The following is a 20,099-nucleotide window of genomic DNA, read 5'->3' on the forward strand; positions in this document are numbered from 1 at the left end:
TGTGTCCTACTGAACACAGCCTGGTTCAGAGCTATGTGTCCTACTGAACACAGCCTGGTTCAGAGTCATGTGTCCTACTGAACACAGCCTGGTTCAGAGTCATGTGTCCTACTGAACACAGCCGGGTTCAGAGCTATGTGTCCTACTGAACACAGCCGGGTTCAGAGTCATGTGTCCTACTGAACACAGCCCAGTTCAGAGTCATGTGTCCTACTGAACACAGCCCAGTTCAGAGTCATGTGTCCTACTGAACACAGCCCGGTTCGGAGTCATGTGTCCTACTGAACACAGCCGGGTTCAGAGTCATGTGTCCTACTGAACACAGCCTGGTTCAGAGTCATGTGTCCTACTGAACACAGCCTGGTTCAGAGCTGTGTGTCCTACTGAACACAGCCTGGTTCAGAGTCATGTGTCCTACTGAACACAGCCTGGTTCAGAGTCATGTGTCCTACTGAACACAGCCGGGTTCAGAGCTATGTGTCCTACTGAACACAGCCGGGTTCAGAGTCATGTGTCCTACTGAACACAGCCCAGTTCAGAGTCATGTGTCCTACTGAACACAGCCCAGTTCAGAGTCATGTGTCCTACTGAACACAGCCCGGTTCGGAGTCATGTGTCCTACTGAACACAGCCGGGTTCAGAGTCATGTGTCCTACTGAACACAGCCTGGTTCAGAGTCATGTGTCCTACTGAACACAGCCTGGTTCAGAGCTGTGTGTCCTACTGAACACAGCCTGGTTCAGAGTCATGTGTCCTACTGAACACAGCCCAGTTCAGAGTCATGTGTCCTACTGAACACAGCCTGGTTCAGAGTCACGTGTCCTACTGAACACAGCCCAGTTCAGAGCTATGTGTCCTACTGAACACAGCCTGGTTCAGAGCTATGTGTCCTACTGAACACAGCCTGGTTCAGAGTCATGTGTCCTACTGAACACAGCCTGGTTCAGAGTCATGTGTCCTACTGAACACAGCCTGGTTCAGAGTCATGTGTCCTACTGAACACAGCCTGGTTCAGAGTCATGTGTCCTACTGAACACAGCCTGGTTCAGAGTCATGTGTCCTACTGAACACAGCCTGGTTCAGAGTCATGTGTCCTACTGAACAGAGCCCGGTTCAGAGTCATGTGTCCTACTGAACACAGCCCGGTTCAGAGTCATGTGTCCTACTGAACACAGCCCAGTTCAGAGCTATGTGTCCTACTGAACACAGCCTGGTTCAGAGTCATGTGCCCTACTGAACACAGCCTGGTTCAGAGTCATGTGTCCTACTGAACACAGCCTGGTTCAGAGTCATGTGTCCTACTGAACACAGCCTGGTTCAGAGTCATGTGTCCTACTGAACACAGCCTGGTTCAGAGTCATGTGTCCTACTGAACACAGCCCGGTTCAGAGTCATGTGTCCTACTGAACACAGCCCGGTTCAGAGTCATGTGTCCTACTGAACACAGCCCAGTTCAGAGCTATGTGTCCTACTGAACACAGCCCGGTTCAGAGTCATGTGCCCTACTGAACACAGCCTGGTTCAGAGTCATGTGTCCTACTGAACACAGCCCGGTTCAGAGTCATGTGTCCTACTGAACACAGCCTGGTTCAGAGTCATGTGTCCTACTGAACACAGCCTGGTTCAGAGTCATGTGTCCTACTGAACACAGCCTGGTTCAGAGTTATGTGTCCTACTGAACACAGCCTGGTTCAGAGTCATGTGTCCTACTGAACACAGCCTGGTTCAGAGTCATGTGTCCTACTGAACACAGCCGGGTTCAGAGCTATGTGTCCTACTGAACACAGCCTGGTTCAGAGTCATGTGTCCTACTGAACACAGCCCAGTTCAGAGTCATGTGTCCTACTGAACACAGCCCGGTTCGGAGTCATGTGTCCTACTGAACACAGCCTGGTTCAGAGTCATGTGTCATACTGAACACAGCCTGGTTCAGAGTCATGTGTCCTACTGAACACAGCCTGGTTCAGAGTCATGTGTCCTACTGAACACAGCCTGGTTCAGAGTCATGTGTCCTACTGAACACAGCCTGGTTCAGAGTCATGTGTCCTACTGAACACAGCCTGGTTCAGAGTCATGTGTCCTACTGAACACAGCCTGGTTCAGAGTCATGTGTCCTACTGAACACAGCCTGGTTCAGAGTCATGTGCCCTACTGAACACAGCCTGGTTCAGAGTCATGTGTCCTACTGAACACAGCCTGGTTCAGAGTCATGTGTCCTACTGAACACAGCCTGGTTCAGAGTCATGTGTCCTACTGAACACAGCCTGGTTCAGAGTCATGTGTCCTACTGAACACAGCCCGGTTCAGAGTCATGTGTCCTACTGAACACAGCCCGGTTCAGAGTCATGTGTCCTACTGAACACAGCCCAGTTCAGAGCTATGTGTCCTACTGAACACAGCCTGGTTCAGAGTCATGTGCCCTACTGAACACAGCCTGGTTCAGAGTCATGTGTCCTACTGAACACAGCCCGGTTCAGAGTCATGTGTCCTACTGAACACAGCCTGGTTCAGAGTCATGTGTCCTACTGAACACAGCCTGGTTCAGAGTCATGTGTCCTACTGAACACAGCCTGGTTCAGAGCTATGTGTCCTACTGAACACAGCCTGGTTCAGAGTCATGTGTCCTACTGAACACAGCCTGGTTCAGAGTCATGTGTCCTACTGAACACAGCCGGGTTCAGAGCTATGTGTCCTACTGAACACAGCCGGGTTCAGAGTCATGTGTCCTACTGAACACAGCCCAGTTCAGAGTCATGTGTCCTACTGAACACAGCCCGGTTCGGAGTCATGTGTCCTACTGAACACAGCCTGGTTCAGAGTCATGTGTCATACTGAACACAGCCTGGTTCAGAGTCATGTGTCCTACTGAACACAGCCTGGTTCAGAGTCATGTGTCCTACTGAACACAGCCTGGTTCAGAGTCATGTGTCCTACTGAACACAGCCTGGTTCAGAGTCATGTGTCCTACTGAACACAGCCTGGTTCAGAGTCATGTGTCCTACTGAACACAGCCTGGTTCAGAGTCATGTGTCCTACTGAACACAGCCTGGTTCAGAGTCATGTGTCCTACTGAACACAGCCTGGTTCAGAGTCATGTGTCCTACTGAACACAGCCTGGTTCAGAGTCATGTGTCCTACTGAACACAGCCCGGTTCAGAGTCATGTGTCCTACTGAACACAGCCTGGTTCAGAGTCATGTGTCCTACTGAACACAGCCCGGTTCAGAGTCATGTGTCCTACTGAACACAGCCCGGTTCAGAGTCATGTGTCCTACTGAACACAGCCCGGTTCAGAGCTATGTGTCCTACTGAACACAGCCTGGTTCAGAGTCATGTGCCCTACTGAACACAGCCTGGTTCAGAGTCATGTGTCCTACTGAACACAGCCTGGTTCAGAGTCATGTGTCCTACTGAACACAGCCTGGTTCAGAGTCATGTGTCCTACTGAACACGGCCTGGTTCAGAGTCATGTGTCCTACTGAACACAGCCTGGTTCAGAGTCATGTGTCCTACTGAACACAGCCTGGTTCAGAGTCATGTGTCCTACTGAACACAGCCTGGTTCAGAGTCATGTGTCCTACTGAACACAGCCTGGTTCAGAGTCATGTGTCCTACTGAACACAGCCTGGTTCAGAGTCATGTGTCCTACTGAACAAAGCCTGGTTCAGAGTCATGTGTCCTACTGAACACAGCCTGGTTCAGAGTCATGTGTCCTACTGAACACAGCCTGGTTCAGAGTCATGTGTCCTACTGAACACAGCCTGGTTCAGAGTCATGTGTCCTACTGAACACAGCCTGGTTCAGAGTCATGTGTCCTACTGAACACAGCCTGGTTCAGAGTCATGTGTCCTACTGAACACAGCCCGGTTCAGAGCTATGTGTCCTACTGAACACAGCCTGGTTCAGAGTCATGTGTCCTACTGAACACAGCCTGGTTCAGAGTCATGTGTCCTACTGAACACAGCCGGGTTCAGAGCTATGTGTCCTACTGAACACAGCCGGGTTCAGAGTCATGTGTCCTACTGAACACAGCCTGGTTCAGAGTCATGTGTCATACTGAACACAGCCTGGTTCAGAGTCATGTGTCCTACTGAACACAGCCTGGTTCAGAGTCATGTGTCCTACTGAACACAGCCGGGTTCAGAGCTATGTGTCCTACTGAACACAGCCGGGTTCAGAGTCATGTGTCCTACTGAACACAGCCCAGTTCAGAGTCATGTGTCCTACTGAACACAGCCCGGTTCGGAGTCATGTGTCCTACTGAACACAGCCTGGTTCAGAGTCATGTGTCATACTGAACACAGCCTGGTTCAGAGTCATGTGTCCTACTGAACACAGCCTGGTTCAGAGTCATGTGTCCTACTGAACACAGCCTGGTTCAGAGTCATGTGTCCTACTGAACACGGCCTGGTTCAGAGTCATGTGTCCTACTGAACACAGCCTGGTTCAGAGTCATGTGTCCTACTGAACACAGCCTGGTTCAGAGTCATGTGTCCTACTGAACACAGCCTGGTTCAGAGTCATGTGTCCTACTGAACACAGCCTGGTTCAGAGTCATGTGTCCTACTGAACACAGCCTGGTTCAGAGTCATGTGTCCTACTGAACAAAGCCTGGTTCAGAGTCATGTGTCCTACTGAACACAGCCTGGTTCAGAGTCATGTGTCCTACTGAACACAGCCTGGTTCAGAGTCATGTGTCCTACTGAACACAGCCTGGTTCAGAGTCATGTGTCCTACTGAACACAGCCTGGTTCAGAGTCATGTGTCCTACTGAACACAGCCTGGTTCAGAGTCATGTGTCCTACTGAACACAGCCTGGTTCAGAGTCATGTGTCCTACTGAACACAGCCTGGTTCAGAGTCATGTGTCATACTGAACACAGCCTGGTTCAGAGTCATGTGTCCTACTGAACACAGCCTGGTTCAGAGTCATGTGTCCTACTGAACACAGCCTGGTTCAGAGTCATGTGTCCTACTGAACACAGCCTGGTTCAGAGTCATGTGTCCTACTGAACACAGCCCGGTTCAGAGTCATGTGTCCTACTGAACACAGCCTGGTTCAGAGTCATGTGTCCTACTGAACACAGCCCGGTTCAGAGTCATGTGTCCTACTGAACACAGCCCGGTTCAGAGCTATGTGTCCTACTGAACACAGCCTGGTTCAGAGTCATGTGCCCTACTGAACACAGCCTGGTTCAGAGTCATGTGTCCTACTGAACACAGCCCGGTTCAGAGTCATGTGTCCTACTGAACACAGCCTGGTTCAGAGTCATGTGTCCTACTGAACACAGCCTGGTTCAGAGTCATGTGTCCTACTGAACACAGCCCGGTTCAGAGCTATGTGTCCTACTGAACACAGCCTGGTTCAGAGTCATGTGTCCTACTGAACACAGCCTGGTTCAGAGTCATGTGTCCTACTGAACACAGCCGGGTTCAGAGCTATGTGTCCTACTGAACACAGCCGGGTTCAGAGTCATGTGTCCTACTGAACACAGCCTGGTTCAGAGTCATGTGTCATACTGAACACAGCCTGGTTCAGAGTCATGTGTCCTACTGAACACAGCCTGGTTCAGAGTCATGTGTCCTACTGAACACAGCCTGGTTCAGAGTCATGTGTCCTACTGAACACAGCCTGGTTCAGAGTCATGTGTCCTACTGAACACAGCCTGGTTCAGAGTCATGTGTCCTACTGAACACAGCCTGGTTCAGAGTCATGTGTCCTACTGAACACAGCCTGGTTCAGAGTCATGTGTCATACTGAACACAGCCTGGTTCAGAGTCATGTGTCCTACTGAACACAGCCTGGTTCAGAGTCATGTGTCCTACTGAACACAGCCTGGTTCAGAGTCATGTGTCCTACTGAACACAGCCTGGTTCAGAGTCATGTGTCCTACTGAACACAGCCTGGTTCAGAGTCATGTGTCCTACTGAACACAGCCTGGTTCAGAGTCATGTGTCCTACTGAACAAAGCCTGGTTCAGAGTCATGTGTCCTACTGAACACAGCCTGGTTCAGAGTCATGTGTCCTACTGAACACAGCCTGGTTCAGAGTCATGTGTCCTACTGAACACAGCCTGGTTCAGAGTCATGTGTCCTACTGAACACAGCCTGGTTCAGAGTCATGTGTCCTACTGAACACAGCCTGGTTCAGAGTCATGTGTCCTACTGAACACAGCCTGGTTCAGAGTCATGTGTCCTACTGAACACAGCCTGGTTCAGAGTCATGTGTCATACTGAACACAGCCTGGTTCAGAGTCATGTGTCCTACTGAACACAGCCTGGTTCAGAGTCATGTGTCCTACTGAACACAGCCTGGTTCAGAGTCATGTGTCCTACTGAACACAGCCTGGTTCAGAGTCATGTGTCCTACTGAACACAGCCTGGTTCAGAGTCATGTGTCCTACTGAACACAGCCCGGTTCAGAGTCATGTGTCCTACTGAACACAGCCTGGTTCAGAGTCATGTGTCCTACTGAACACAGCCCGGTTCAGAGTCATGTGTCCTACTGAACACAGCCCGGTTCAGAGCTATGTGTCCTACTGAACACAGCCTGGTTCAGAGTCATGTGCCCTACTGAACACAGCCTGGTTCAGAGTCATGTGTCCTACTGAACACAGCCCGGTTCAGAGTCATGTGTCCTACTGAACACAGCCTGGTTCAGAGTCATGTGTCCTACTGAACACAGCCTGGTTCAGAGTCATGTGTCCTACTGAACACAGCCCGGTTCAGAGCTATGTGTCCTACTGAACACAGCCTGGTTCAGAGTCATGTGTCCTACTGAACACAGCCTGGTTCAGAGTCATGTGTCCTACTGAACACAGCCGGGTTCAGAGCTATGTGTCCTACTGAACACAGCCGGGTTCAGAGTCATGTGTCCTACTGAACACAGCCTGGTTCAGAGTCATGTGTCATACTGAACACAGCCTGGTTCAGAGTCATGTGTCCTACTGAACACAGCCTGGTTCAGAGTCATGTGTCCTACTGAACACAGCCTGGTTCAGAGTCATGTGTCCTACTGAACACAGCCTGGTTCAGAGTCATGTGTCCTACTGAACACAGCCTGGTTCAGAGTCATGTGTCCTACTGAACACAGCCTGGTTCAGAGTCATGTGTCCTACTGAACACAGCCTGGTTCAGAGTCATGTGTCATACTGAACACAGCCTGGTTCAGAGTCATGTGTCCTACTGAACACAGCCTGGTTCAGAGTCATGTGTCCTACTGAACACAGCCTGGTTCAGAGTCATGTGTCCTACTGAACACAGCCTGGTTCAGAGTCATGTGTCCTACTGAACACAGCCTGGTTCAGAGTCATGTGTCCTACTGAACACAGCCCAGTTCAGAGCTATGTGTCCTACTGAACACAGCCTGGTTCAGAGTCATGTGCCCTACTGAACACAGCCTGGTTCAGAGTCATGTGTCCTACTGAACACAGCCTGGTTCAGAGTCATGTGTCCTACTGAACACAGCCTGGTTCAGAGTCATGTGTCCTACTGAACACGGCCTGGTTCAGAGTCATGTGTCCTACTGAACACAGCCTGGTTCAGAGCTATGTGTCCTACTGAACACAGCCTGGTTCAGAGTCATGTGTCCTACTGAACACAGCCTGGTTCAGAGTCATGTGTCCTACTGAACACAGCCGGGTTCAGAGCTATGTGTCCTACTGAACACAGCCGGGTTCAGAGTCATGTGTCCTACTGAACACAGCCCAGTTCAGAGTCATGTGTCCTACTGAACACAGCCCAGTTCAGAGTCATGTGTCCTACTGAACACAGCCCGGTTCGGAGTCATGTGTCCTACTGAACACAGCCGGGTTCAGAGTCATGTGTCCTACTGAACACAGCCCGGTTCAGAGCTATGTGTCCTACTGAACACAGCCTGGTTCAGAGTCATGTGTCCTACTGAACACAGCCTGGTTCAGAGTCATGTGTCCTACTGAACACAGCCGGGTTCAGAGCTATGTGTCCTACTGAACACAGCCGGGTTCAGAGTCATGTGTCCTACTGAACACAGCCTGGTTCAGAGTCATGTGTCATACTGAACACAGCCTGGTTCAGAGTCATGTGTCCTACTGAACACAGCCTGGTTCAGAGTCATGTGTCCTACTGAACACAGCCTGGTTCAGAGTCATGTGTCCTACTGAACACAGCCTGGTTCAGAGTCATGTGTCCTACTGAACACAGCCTGGTTCAGAGTCATGTGTCCTACTGAACACAGCCTGGTTCAGAGTCATGTGTCCTACTGAACACAGCCTGGTTCAGAGTCATGTGTCATACTGAACACAGCCTGGTTCAGAGTCATGTGTCCTACTGAACACAGCCTGGTTCAGAGTCATGTGTCCTACTGAACACAGCCTGGTTCAGAGTCATGTGTCCTACTGAACACAGCCTGGTTCAGAGTCATGTGTCCTACTGAACACAGCCTGGTTCAGAGTCATGTGTCCTACTGAACACAGCCCAGTTCAGAGCTATGTGTCCTACTGAACACAGCCTGGTTCAGAGTCATGTGCCCTACTGAACACAGCCTGGTTCAGAGTCATGTGTCCTACTGAACACAGCCTGGTTCAGAGTCATGTGTCCTACTGAACACAGCCTGGTTCAGAGTCATGTGTCCTACTGAACACGGCCTGGTTCAGAGTCATGTGTCCTACTGAACACAGCCTGGTTCAGAGTCATGTGTCCTACTGAACACAGCCTGGTTCAGAGTCATGTGTCCTACTGAACACAGCCTGGTTCAGAGTCATGTGTCCTACTGAACACAGCCGGGTTCAGAGCTATGTGTCCTACTGAACACAGCCGGGTTCAGAGTCATGTGTCCTACTGAACACAGCCTGGTTCAGAGTCATGTGTCATACTGAACACAGCCTGGTTCAGAGTCATGTGTCCTACTGAACACAGCCTGGTTCAGAGTCATGTGTCCTACTGAACACAGCCGGGTTCAGAGCTATGTGTCCTACTGAACACAGCCGGGTTCAGAGTCATGTGTCCTACTGAACACAGCCCAGTTCAGAGTCATGTGTCCTACTGAACACAGCCCGGTTCGGAGTCATGTGTCCTACTGAACACAGCCTGGTTCAGAGTCATGTGTCATACTGAACACAGCCTGGTTCAGAGTCATGTGTCCTACTGAACACAGCCTGGTTCAGAGTCATGTGTCCTACTGAACACAGCCTGGTTCAGAGTCATGTGTCCTACTGAACACAGCCTGGTTCAGAGTCATGTGTCCTACTGAACACAGCCTGGTTCAGAGTCATGTGTCCTACTGAACACAGCCTGGTTCAGAGTCATGTGTCCTACTGAACACAGCCTGGTTCAGAGTCATGTGTCCTACTGAACACAGCCTGGTTCAGAGTCATGTGTCCTACTGAACACAGCCTGGTTCAGAGTCATGTGTCCTACTGAACACAGCCTGGTTCAGAGTCATGTGTCCTACTGAACACAGCCTGGTTCAGAGTCATGTGTCCTACTGAACACAGCCCGGTTCAGAGTCATGTGTCCTACTGAACACAGCCCGGTTCAGAGTCATGTGTCCTACTGAACACAGCCCGGTTCAGAGCTATGTGTCCTACTGAACACAGCCTGGTTCAGAGTCATGTGCCCTACTGAACACAGCCTGGTTCAGAGTCATGTGTCCTACTGAACACAGCCTGGTTCAGAGTCATGTGTCCTACTGAACACAGCCTGGTTCAGAGTCATGTGTCCTACTGAACACGGCCTGGTTCAGAGTCATGTGTCCTACTGAACACAGCCTGGTTCAGAGTCATGTGTCCTACTGAACACAGCCTGGTTCAGAGTCATGTGTCCTACTGAACACAGCCTGGTTCAGAGTCATGTGTCCTACTGAACACAGCCTGGTTCAGAGTCATGTGTCCTACTGAACACAGCCTGGTTCAGAGTCATGTGTCCTACTGAACAAAGCCTGGTTCAGAGTCATGTGTCCTACTGAACACAGCCTGGTTCAGAGTCATGTGTCCTACTGAACACAGCCTGGTTCAGAGTCATGTGTCCTACTGAACACAGCCTGGTTCAGAGTCATGTGTCCTACTGAACACAGCCTGGTTCAGAGTCATGTGTCCTACTGAACACAGCCTGGTTCAGAGTCATGTGTCCTACTGAACACAGCCTGGTTCAGAGTCATGTGTCCTACTGAACACAGCCTGGTTCAGAGTCATGTGTCATACTGAACACAGCCTGGTTCAGAGTCATGTGTCCTACTGAACACAGCCTGGTTCAGAGTCATGTGTCCTACTGAACACAGCCCGGTTCAGAGTCATGTGTCCTACTGAACACAGCCTGGTTCAGAGTCATGTGTCCTACTGAACACAGCCCGGTTCAGAGTCATGTGTCCTACTGAACACAGCCCGGTTCAGAGCTATGTGTCCTACTGAACACAGCCTGGTTCAGAGTCATGTGCCCTACTGAACACAGCCTGGTTCAGAGTCATGTGTCCTACTGAACACAGCCCGGTTCAGAGTCATGTGTCCTACTGAACACAGCCTGGTTCAGAGTCATGTGTCCTACTGAACACAGCCTGGTTCAGAGTCATGTGTCCTACTGAACACAGCCCGGTTCAGAGCTATGTGTCCTACTGAACACAGCCTGGTTCAGAGTCATGTGTCCTACTGAACACAGCCTGGTTCAGAGTCATGTGTCCTACTGAACACAGCCGGGTTCAGAGCTATGTGTCCTACTGAACACAGCCGGGTTCAGAGTCATGTGTCCTACTGAACACAGCCTGGTTCAGAGTCATGTGTCATACTGAACACAGCCTGGTTCAGAGTCATGTGTCCTACTGAACACAGCCTGGTTCAGAGTCATGTGTCCTACTGAACACAGCCTGGTTCAGAGTCATGTGTCCTACTGAACACAGCCTGGTTCAGAGTCATGTGTCCTACTGAACACAGCCTGGTTCAGAGTCATGTGTCCTACTGAACACAGCCTGGTTCAGAGTCATGTGTCCTACTGAACACAGCCTGGTTCAGAGTCATGTGTCATACTGAACACAGCCTGGTTCAGAGTCATGTGTCCTACTGAACACAGCCTGGTTCAGAGTCATGTGTCCTACTGAACACAGCCTGGTTCAGAGTCATGTGTCCTACTGAACACAGCCTGGTTCAGAGTCATGTGTCCTACTGAACACAGCCTGGTTCAGAGTCATGTGTCCTACTGAACACAGCCTGGTTCAGAGTCATGTGTCCTACTGAACAAAGCCTGGTTCAGAGTCATGTGTCCTACTGAACACAGCCTGGTTCAGAGTCATGTGTCCTACTGAACACAGCCTGGTTCAGAGTCATGTGTCCTACTGAACACAGCCTGGTTCAGAGTCATGTGTCCTACTGAACACAGCCTGGTTCAGAGTCATGTGTCCTACTGAACACAGCCTGGTTCAGAGTCATGTGTCCTACTGAACACAGCCTGGTTCAGAGTCATGTGTCCTACTGAACACAGCCTGGTTCAGAGTCATGTGTCATACTGAACACAGCCTGGTTCAGAGTCATGTGTCCTACTGAACACAGCCTGGTTCAGAGTCATGTGTCCTACTGAACACAGCCTGGTTCAGAGTCATGTGTCCTACTGAACACAGCCTGGTTCAGAGTCATGTGTCCTACTGAACACAGCCCGGTTCAGAGTCATGTGTCCTACTGAACACAGCCTGGTTCAGAGTCATGTGTCCTACTGAACACAGCCCGGTTCAGAGTCATGTGTCCTACTGAACACAGCCCGGTTCAGAGCTATGTGTCCTACTGAACACAGCCTGGTTCAGAGTCATGTGCCCTACTGAACACAGCCTGGTTCAGAGTCATGTGTCCTACTGAACACAGCCCGGTTCAGAGTCATGTGTCCTACTGAACACAGCCTGGTTCAGAGTCATGTGTCCTACTGAACACAGCCTGGTTCAGAGTCATGTGTCCTACTGAACACAGCCCGGTTCAGAGCTATGTGTCCTACTGAACACAGCCTGGTTCAGAGTCATGTGTCCTACTGAACACAGCCTGGTTCAGAGTCATGTGTCCTACTGAACACAGCCGGGTTCAGAGCTATGTGTCCTACTGAACACAGCCGGGTTCAGAGTCATGTGTCCTACTGAACACAGCCTGGTTCAGAGTCATGTGTCATACTGAACACAGCCTGGTTCAGAGTCATGTGTCCTACTGAACACAGCCTGGTTCAGAGTCATGTGTCCTACTGAACACAGCCTGGTTCAGAGTCATGTGTCCTACTGAACACAGCCTGGTTCAGAGTCATGTGTCCTACTGAACACAGCCTGGTTCAGAGTCATGTGTCCTACTGAACACAGCCTGGTTCAGAGTCATGTGTCCTACTGAACACAGCCTGGTTCAGAGTCATGTGTCATACTGAACACAGCCTGGTTCAGAGTCATGTGTCCTACTGAACACAGCCTGGTTCAGAGTCATGTGTCCTACTGAACACAGCCTGGTTCAGAGTCATGTGTCCTACTGAACACAGCCTGGTTCAGAGTCATGTGTCCTACTGAACACAGCCTGGTTCAGAGTCATGTGTCCTACTGAACACAGCCCAGTTCAGAGCTATGTGTCCTACTGAACACAGCCTGGTTCAGAGTCATGTGCCCTACTGAACACAGCCTGGTTCAGAGTCATGTGTCCTACTGAACACAGCCTGGTTCAGAGTCATGTGTCCTACTGAACACAGCCTGGTTCAGAGTCATGTGTCCTACTGAACACGGCCTGGTTCAGAGTCATGTGTCCTACTGAACACAGCCTGGTTCAGAGCTATGTGTCCTACTGAACACAGCCTGGTTCAGAGTCATGTGTCCTACTGAACACAGCCTGGTTCAGAGTCATGTGTCCTACTGAACACAGCCGGGTTCAGAGCTATGTGTCCTACTGAACACAGCCGGGTTCAGAGTCATGTGTCCTACTGAACACAGCCCAGTTCAGAGTCATGTGTCCTACTGAACACAGCCCAGTTCAGAGCTATGTGTCCTACTGAACACAGCCCGGTTCAGAGTCATGTGTCCTACTGAACACAGCCGGGTTCAGAGTCATGTGTCCTACTGAACACAGCCTGGTTCAGAGTCATGTGTCCTACTGAACACAGCCTGGTTCAGAGCTGTGTGTCCTACTGAACACAGCCTGGTTCAGAGTCATGTGTCCTACTGAACACAGCCCAGTTCAGAGTCATGTGTCCTACTGAACACAGCCTGGTTCAGAGTCACGTGTCCTACTGAACACAGCCCAGTTCAGAGCTATGTGTCCTACTGAACACAGCCTGGTTCAGAGCTATGTGTCCTACTGAACACAGCCTGGTTCAGAGTCATGTGTCCTACTGAACACAGCCTGGTTCAGAGCTATGTGCCCTACTGAACACAGCCTGGTTCAGAGTCATGTGTCCTACTGAACACAGCCTGGTTCAGAGCTATGTGTCCTACTGAACACAGCCTGGTTCAGAGTCATGTGTCCTACTGAACACAGCCTGGTTCAGAGCTATGTGCCCTACTGAACACAGCCGGGTTGAGAGTCATGTGTCCTACTGAACACAGCCTGGTTCAGAGTCATGTGTCCTACTGAACACAGCCCGATTCAGAGTCATGTCTTAATACATGGCTCTGGCCCAGTTCAACTTCACCCTCAAGTTGATGTCACTTATCTGGTCTAGTTGGATGGGCCAAGGGTCACTACTGGCAGAGTTGAAAAGTAAAACTGAGAGGAGGAGACATTGGGCATTGATTATAACTGAGCAATCTGACAGATAACGTGTCACTGTGATTGGTCCAAAGTTCAATGTCGACCGGCACCAAGAGACAGGGACACACTCAGACAGACTGAACCAGTGGAGAGAGAAGAGAGAGAGAGAAGTACAGAGGAAAAGAGAAACACATTAAATCCTCTGGAAGGAGGCAGGACTGAAGAAAAGAAACAGGTACAGCCCAGATACATACAGGCCTTGGTTCTGAGAGAGATGGACATCCTTGAAACAGCCGCCTATGACCGAAGACAGCGCAGAAACACGGTATGATCCTTACCTCTAATCACACACACACACACACACACACACACACACACACACACACACACACACACACACACACACACACACACACACACACACACACACACACACACACACACACACACACACACACACACACACACACACACACACACACACACACACACACACACACATTAATAACACACACACACACACACACATTAATAACACACACACACACTTTTGTGTTAATGTATAATAATATAATTATTGTAAATCTCTCATATTAACTACCTCCCTTCTTCATCTCCTCTCATCTCCCCTTCCCCCCTCTCTCTCTCTCTCTCTCTCTCTCTCTCTCTCTCTCTCTCTCTCTCTCTCTCTCTCTCTCTCTCTCTCTCTCTCTCTCTCTCTCTCTCTCAGTACTGTGTTCTGTTTCTCTTTCTCTCGCCGTTCTTCCTGGCCATCGCTGTCTACTTCTATCTGTGGATCCCTGACTCCTCCCCCTCCGTCCTCGCTGCGGCTATTAAGGCCGCCCCTGTCATCTCATTGGCTCTCCTGGTGCTGAGCTACAAAGGGGGGAGGAGTCTCTTCGGTGTGGCGGGGGGCCTGATCATCTCGGCAGGCGGAGACTGTTGCCTTATATGGCCCGAGCTGTTTCTCCATGGTAACGAGAGCTTTTTCTACTGCTACTGATAAAGTCCTGCAGACACTGCAGACATGGCAGATAGCCTAGAGGTTAGAGAGGGCAAGCCAGAAACTGGAGGGTTGGCAGTTTGAATCGCATGTCTGACTGGATGTCACTGGAGGGTTGGCAGTTTGAATCCCATGTCTGACTGGATGTCACTGGAGGGTTGGCAGTTTGAATCCCATGTCTGACTGGATGTCACTGGAGGGTTGGCAGTTTGAATCCCATGTCTGACTGGATGTCACTGGAGGGTTGGCAGTATGAATCCCATGTCTGACTGGATGTCACTGGAGGGTTGGCAGTATGAATCCCATGTCTGACTGGATGTCACTGGAGGGTTGGCAGTTTGAATCCCATGTCTGACTGGATGTCACTGGAGGGTTGGCAGTATGAATCCCATGTCTGACTGGATGTCACTGGAGGGTTGGCAGTATGAATCCCATGTCTGACTGGATGTCACTGGAGGGTTGGCAGTATGAATCTCATGTCTGACTGGATGTCACTGGAGGGTTGGCAGTATGAATCCCATGTCTGACTGGATGTCACTGGAGGGTTGGCAGTATGAATCCCATGTCTGACTGGATGTCACTGGAGGGTTGGCAGTATGAATCCCATGTCTGACTGGATGTCACTGGAGGGTTGGTAGTTTGAATCTCATGTCTGACTGGATGTCACTGGAGGGTTGGCAGTATGAATCCCATGTCTGACTGGATGTCACTGGAGGGTTGGCAGTATGAATCCCATGTCTGACTGGATGTCACTGGAGGGTTGGCAGTATGAATCCCATGTCTGACTGGATGTCACTGGAGGGTTGGCAGTATGAATCCCATGTCTGACTGGATGTCACTGGAGGGTTGGCAGTATGAATCCCATGTCTGACTGGATGTCACTGGAGGGTTGGCAGTATGAATCCCATGTCTGACTGGATGTCACTGGAGGGTTGGCAGTATGAATCTCATGTCTGACTGGATGTCACTGGAGGGTTGGCAGTATGAATCCCATGTCTGACTGGATGTCACTGGAGGGTTGGCAGTATGAATCCCATGTCTGACTGGATGTCACTGGAGGGTTGGCAGTATGAATCCCATGTCTGACTGGATGTCACTGGAGGGTTGGCAGTATGAATCCCATGTCTGACTGGATGTCACTGGAGGGTTGGCAGTATGAATCCCATGTCTGACTGGATGTCACTGGAGGGTTGGCAGTATGAATCCCATGTCTGACTGGATGTCACTGGAGGGTTGGCAGTATGAATCCTATGTCTGACTGGATGTCACTGGAGGGTTGGCAGTATGAATCCCATGTCTGACTGGATGTCACTGGAGGGTTGGCAGTTTGAATCCCATGTCTGACTGGATGTCACTGGAGGGTTGGCAGTATGAATCCCATGTCTGACTGGATGTCACTGGAGGGTTGGCAGTTTGAATCCCATGTCTAACTGGATGTCAATGGAGGGTTGGCAGTTTGAATCTCATGTCTGACTGGATGTCACTGGAGGGTTGGCAGTTTGGATCCCATGTCTGACTGGATGTCACTGGAGGGTTGGCAGTTTGGATCTCATGTCTGACTGGATGTCACTGGAGGGTTGGCAGTTTGAATCTCATGTCTGACTGGATGTCACTGGAGGGTTGGCAGTTTGAATCCCATGTCTGACTGGATGTCACTGGAGGGTTGGCAGATTGGATCCTATGTCTGACTGGATGTCACTGGAGGGTTGGCAGTTTGAATCTCATGTCTGACTGGATGTCACTGGAGGGTTGGCAGTTTGGATCCCATGTCTGACTGGATGTCACTGGAGGGTTGGCAGTTTGAATCCCATGTCTGACTGGATGTCACTGGAGGGTTGGCAGTTTGAATCCCATGTCTGACTGGATGTCACTGGAGGGTTGGCAGTTTGAATCTCATGTCTGACTGGATGTCACTGGAGGGTTGGCAGTATGAATCCCATGTCTGACTGGATGTCACTGGAGGGTTGGCAGTATGAATCCCATGTCTGACTGGATGTCACTGGAGGGCTGGCAGTTTGAATCCCATGTCTGACTGGATGTCACTGGAGGGTTGGCAGTTTGAATCCCATGTCTGACTGGATGTCACTGGAGGGTTGGCAGTTTGAATCTCATGTCTGACTGGATGTCACTGGAGGGTTGGCAGTATGAATCCCATGTCTGACTGGATGTCACTGGAGGGTTGGCAGTATGAATCCCATGTCTGACTGGATGTCACTGGAGGGTTGGCAGTATGAATCCCATGTCTGACTGGATGTCACTGGGGGGTTGGCAGTATGAATCCCATGTCTGACTGGATGTCACTGGAGGGTTGGCAGTTTGAATCTGATGTCTGACTGGATGTCACTGGAGGGTTGGCAGTTTGGATCCCATGTCTGACTGGATGTCACTGGAGGGTTGGCAGTTTGAATCCCATGTCTGACTGGATGTCACTGGAGGGTTGGCAGTTTGAATCCCATGTCTGACTGGATGTCACTGGAGGGTTGGCAGTTTGAATCTCATGTCTGACTGGATGTCACTGGAGGGTTGGCAGTATGAATCCCATGTCTGACTGGATGTCACTGGAGGGTTGGCAGTATGAATCCCATGTCTGACTGGATGTCACTGGAGGGCTGGCAGTTTGAATCCCATGTCTGACTGGATGTCACTGGAGGGTTGGCAGTTTGAATCCCATGTCTGACTGGATGTCACTGGAGGGTTGGCAGTTTGAATCTCATGTCTGACTGGATGTCACTGGAGGGTTGGCAGTATGAATCCCATGTCTGACTGGATGTCACTGGAGGGTTGGCAGTATGAATCCCATGTCTGACTGGATGTCACTGGAGGGTTGGCAGTTTGGATCTCATGTCTGACTGGATGTCACTGGAGGGTTGGCAGTTTGAATCTCATGTCTGACTGGATGTCACTGGAGGGTTGGCAGTTTGAATCCCATGTCTGACTGGATGTCACTGGAGGGTTGGCAGTTTGGATCCCATGTCTGACTGGATGTCACTGGAGGGTTGGCAGTTTGAATCTCATGTCTGACTGGATGTCACTGGAGGGTTGGCAGTTTGAATCTCATGTCTGACTGGATGTCACTGGAGGGTTGGCAGTTTGAATCCCATGTCTGACTGGATGTCACTGGAGGGTTGGCAGTTTGAATCTGATGTCTGACTGGATGTCACTGAAGGGTTGGCAGTTTGAATCTCATGTCTGACTGGATGTCACTGGAGGGTTGGCAGTTTGAATCCCATGTCTGACTGGATGTCACTGGAGGGTTGGCAGTTTGAATCCCATGTCTGACTGGATGTCACTGGAGGGTTGGCAGTTTGAATCCCATGTCTGACTGGATGTCACTGGAGGGTTGGCAGTTTGAATCCCATGTCTGACTGGATGTCACTGGAGGGTTGGCAGTTTGAATCTCATGTCTGACTGGATGTCACTGGAGGGTTGGTAGTTTGAATCCCATGTCTGACTGGGTGTCACTGGAGGGTTGGCAGTTTGAATCCCATGTCTGACTGGATGTCACTGGAGGGTTGGCAGTTTGAATCTCATGTCTGACTGGATGTCACTGGAGGGTGGCTGGTGTGTAACGTCACTGGAGTACTCTGACATACTTCTATGACTATTAACCATGTATGGTGCCATCACCTGCTGTTGTGCACTTGAGCAAGACACTTAACCCACCATTGCTGCTCTTGGGGTGTTGCACTGCAGCTGACCCTGTGCTCCAACCGCTCTGTGTGTGTCTTGTTGGGGCGGATAAAGCAAATAGACAAATCTCTATTTCAGGTGGAATACGAGCAATAAAGTAATGTTGTTGTCTCTCTAATCCTCTCTTCAGGAATGGCCTACTTCGCCTTGGCCCACCTGCTCTACTCCCTCACCTTCCTCTCCACTCGTTACTCCTCCCTCAGCCCCTCCTCTTCCCTGTCCTACTTCTTCTGCCTGCTCCTGTGGCTGCTGGGGGGAGGCCTCTACGCCTACCTCTTCCCTTTCCTGCAGAAGACGCCGGACGCGGCCGCCCTGACTCCCGGCGTCGGGGTGTACGTGGCTCTGATCGTTCTGATGGCTACGCTGGCGGTTCGCACCCGCCGACCGCTGATCATGCTGGGCAGTTTGATCTTCATGACCTCTGACCTGACGCTGGCGCTGCAGACCTTCAAAGTGACGGAGCCCCTGGAGCACGGCAGGCACATCGTCATGACGACGTACTACCTGGCGCAGCTGCTGATCGCCGTGGGCGACATCAAGGCCGTGGAGGGCGGGTATGAGTTTGCCAAATGGAAGAAATCTTAGTTAAGGGGTTATGTCAGATATGGGCTAGGTCCCGATTTTCCACCCTGCTCCCGAAGTGTGCAAATAACTGCACACTTTCTCACATGGATTTAAAAATGGTGGAAACTCCCTCCAGCCAATGCTTACTTATACTAATCTCATGCTTTTAAATCAATGACAGGGAGTGTTCAATTGCACAATTCTGGAAAAGGGTGGAGAATCGAGACGTTGCAATGGAAAGCAAACTTGGGACTACTGCTCTCTGACTAGTCGACAGCTATAGGAACTTCAAGCTGTGTTGAGACTAGACTGAGAATGTGGCAGAAAAAAGTTGAAAAAGATTCCACCAAAGAAAATCCTCATTATTAAACAAAACCTCAGAGTATCAAGACAGTCTGTCCATTTGTTGAGAAAGCTCAGGGATGGGGCTGGGAAACATAACCACTGCCAAAATTCATAGACAGCTACGGATGCAAGGACTGACATGAGATCCACATGACAGTTTTTTAATAGTCCAGAATAGAATTCAATTTAGTCAAGGGTAATGATATTTCAATGTCTGTGAAAACAGTCCTACGGTCTTAAAGAAATGATTTGAGATGTGATGCACTTCCCTTGTGTTAGTTGTGGTTTATCAAACACATTCCGTATAACTGTCTGTTGATATGAAGAGACTATTCTCAGAAATGAAGTCCCTTATGAAAATGAAAATGTGTATTTATTCATGATGAAATGAGGATGAAAAATAAACAAAGTTGTGTTACATATTTCATGTTATTTCAGACTTAAGAACTCTGCAAAAGTCATCCATTGTGTTTATAGACACAGACAAGACAGAAACATCTCAACAAAACATTGACAAATGGTGGATATTCTGAATGAAAGACAGTCATTAACAAAGCCAAACACAAGAAGCCAACAGAAATGATTTATGGGTAGTGAAACTTGATCAAAATGGATTCTAATAAAACATCTGACTAATGAAGCTTGAAAGCTGAAAGATGCTAAACGGGTAACTTTATTTTACAGCCTAATTACCTGCTACTTATTCAGAAACATAACTATTTTATGTAATTTAAACAGTGTAAATTACTTAATATTACCCAATAACTAGTTGTCACTTGGTAAATAATTTTAACGAATACAAGAGGATACCAATTATTACCAAGTAACGTCACAC

General features: G+C 49.9%; 1 protein-coding gene across 1 annotated transcript; it reads left to right on the plus strand.

Moving 5' to 3' along the window:
- Positions 1-13,749: 13,749 nt before the first annotated feature.
- On the plus strand, positions 13,750-19,624 carry LOC139579162 (lysoplasmalogenase TMEM86B-like). The gene is made up of 3 exons (XM_071407551.1): positions 13,750-13,987; positions 14,393-14,636; positions 18,486-19,624. The coding sequence occupies exons 1-3, from the start codon at positions 13,937-13,939 to the stop codon at positions 18,938-18,940; spliced, it is 750 nt and encodes a 249-aa protein (XP_071263652.1). The 5' UTR covers positions 13,750-13,936; the 3' UTR covers positions 18,941-19,624.
- The last annotated feature ends 475 nt before the right edge of the window (positions 19,625-20,099 follow it).

This window comes from Salvelinus alpinus, chromosome 1 (genome assembly GCF_045679555.1).
Source record: "Salvelinus alpinus chromosome 1, SLU_Salpinus.1, whole genome shotgun sequence".
NCBI lineage: Eukaryota > Metazoa > Chordata > Actinopteri > Salmoniformes > Salmonidae > Salvelinus > Salvelinus alpinus.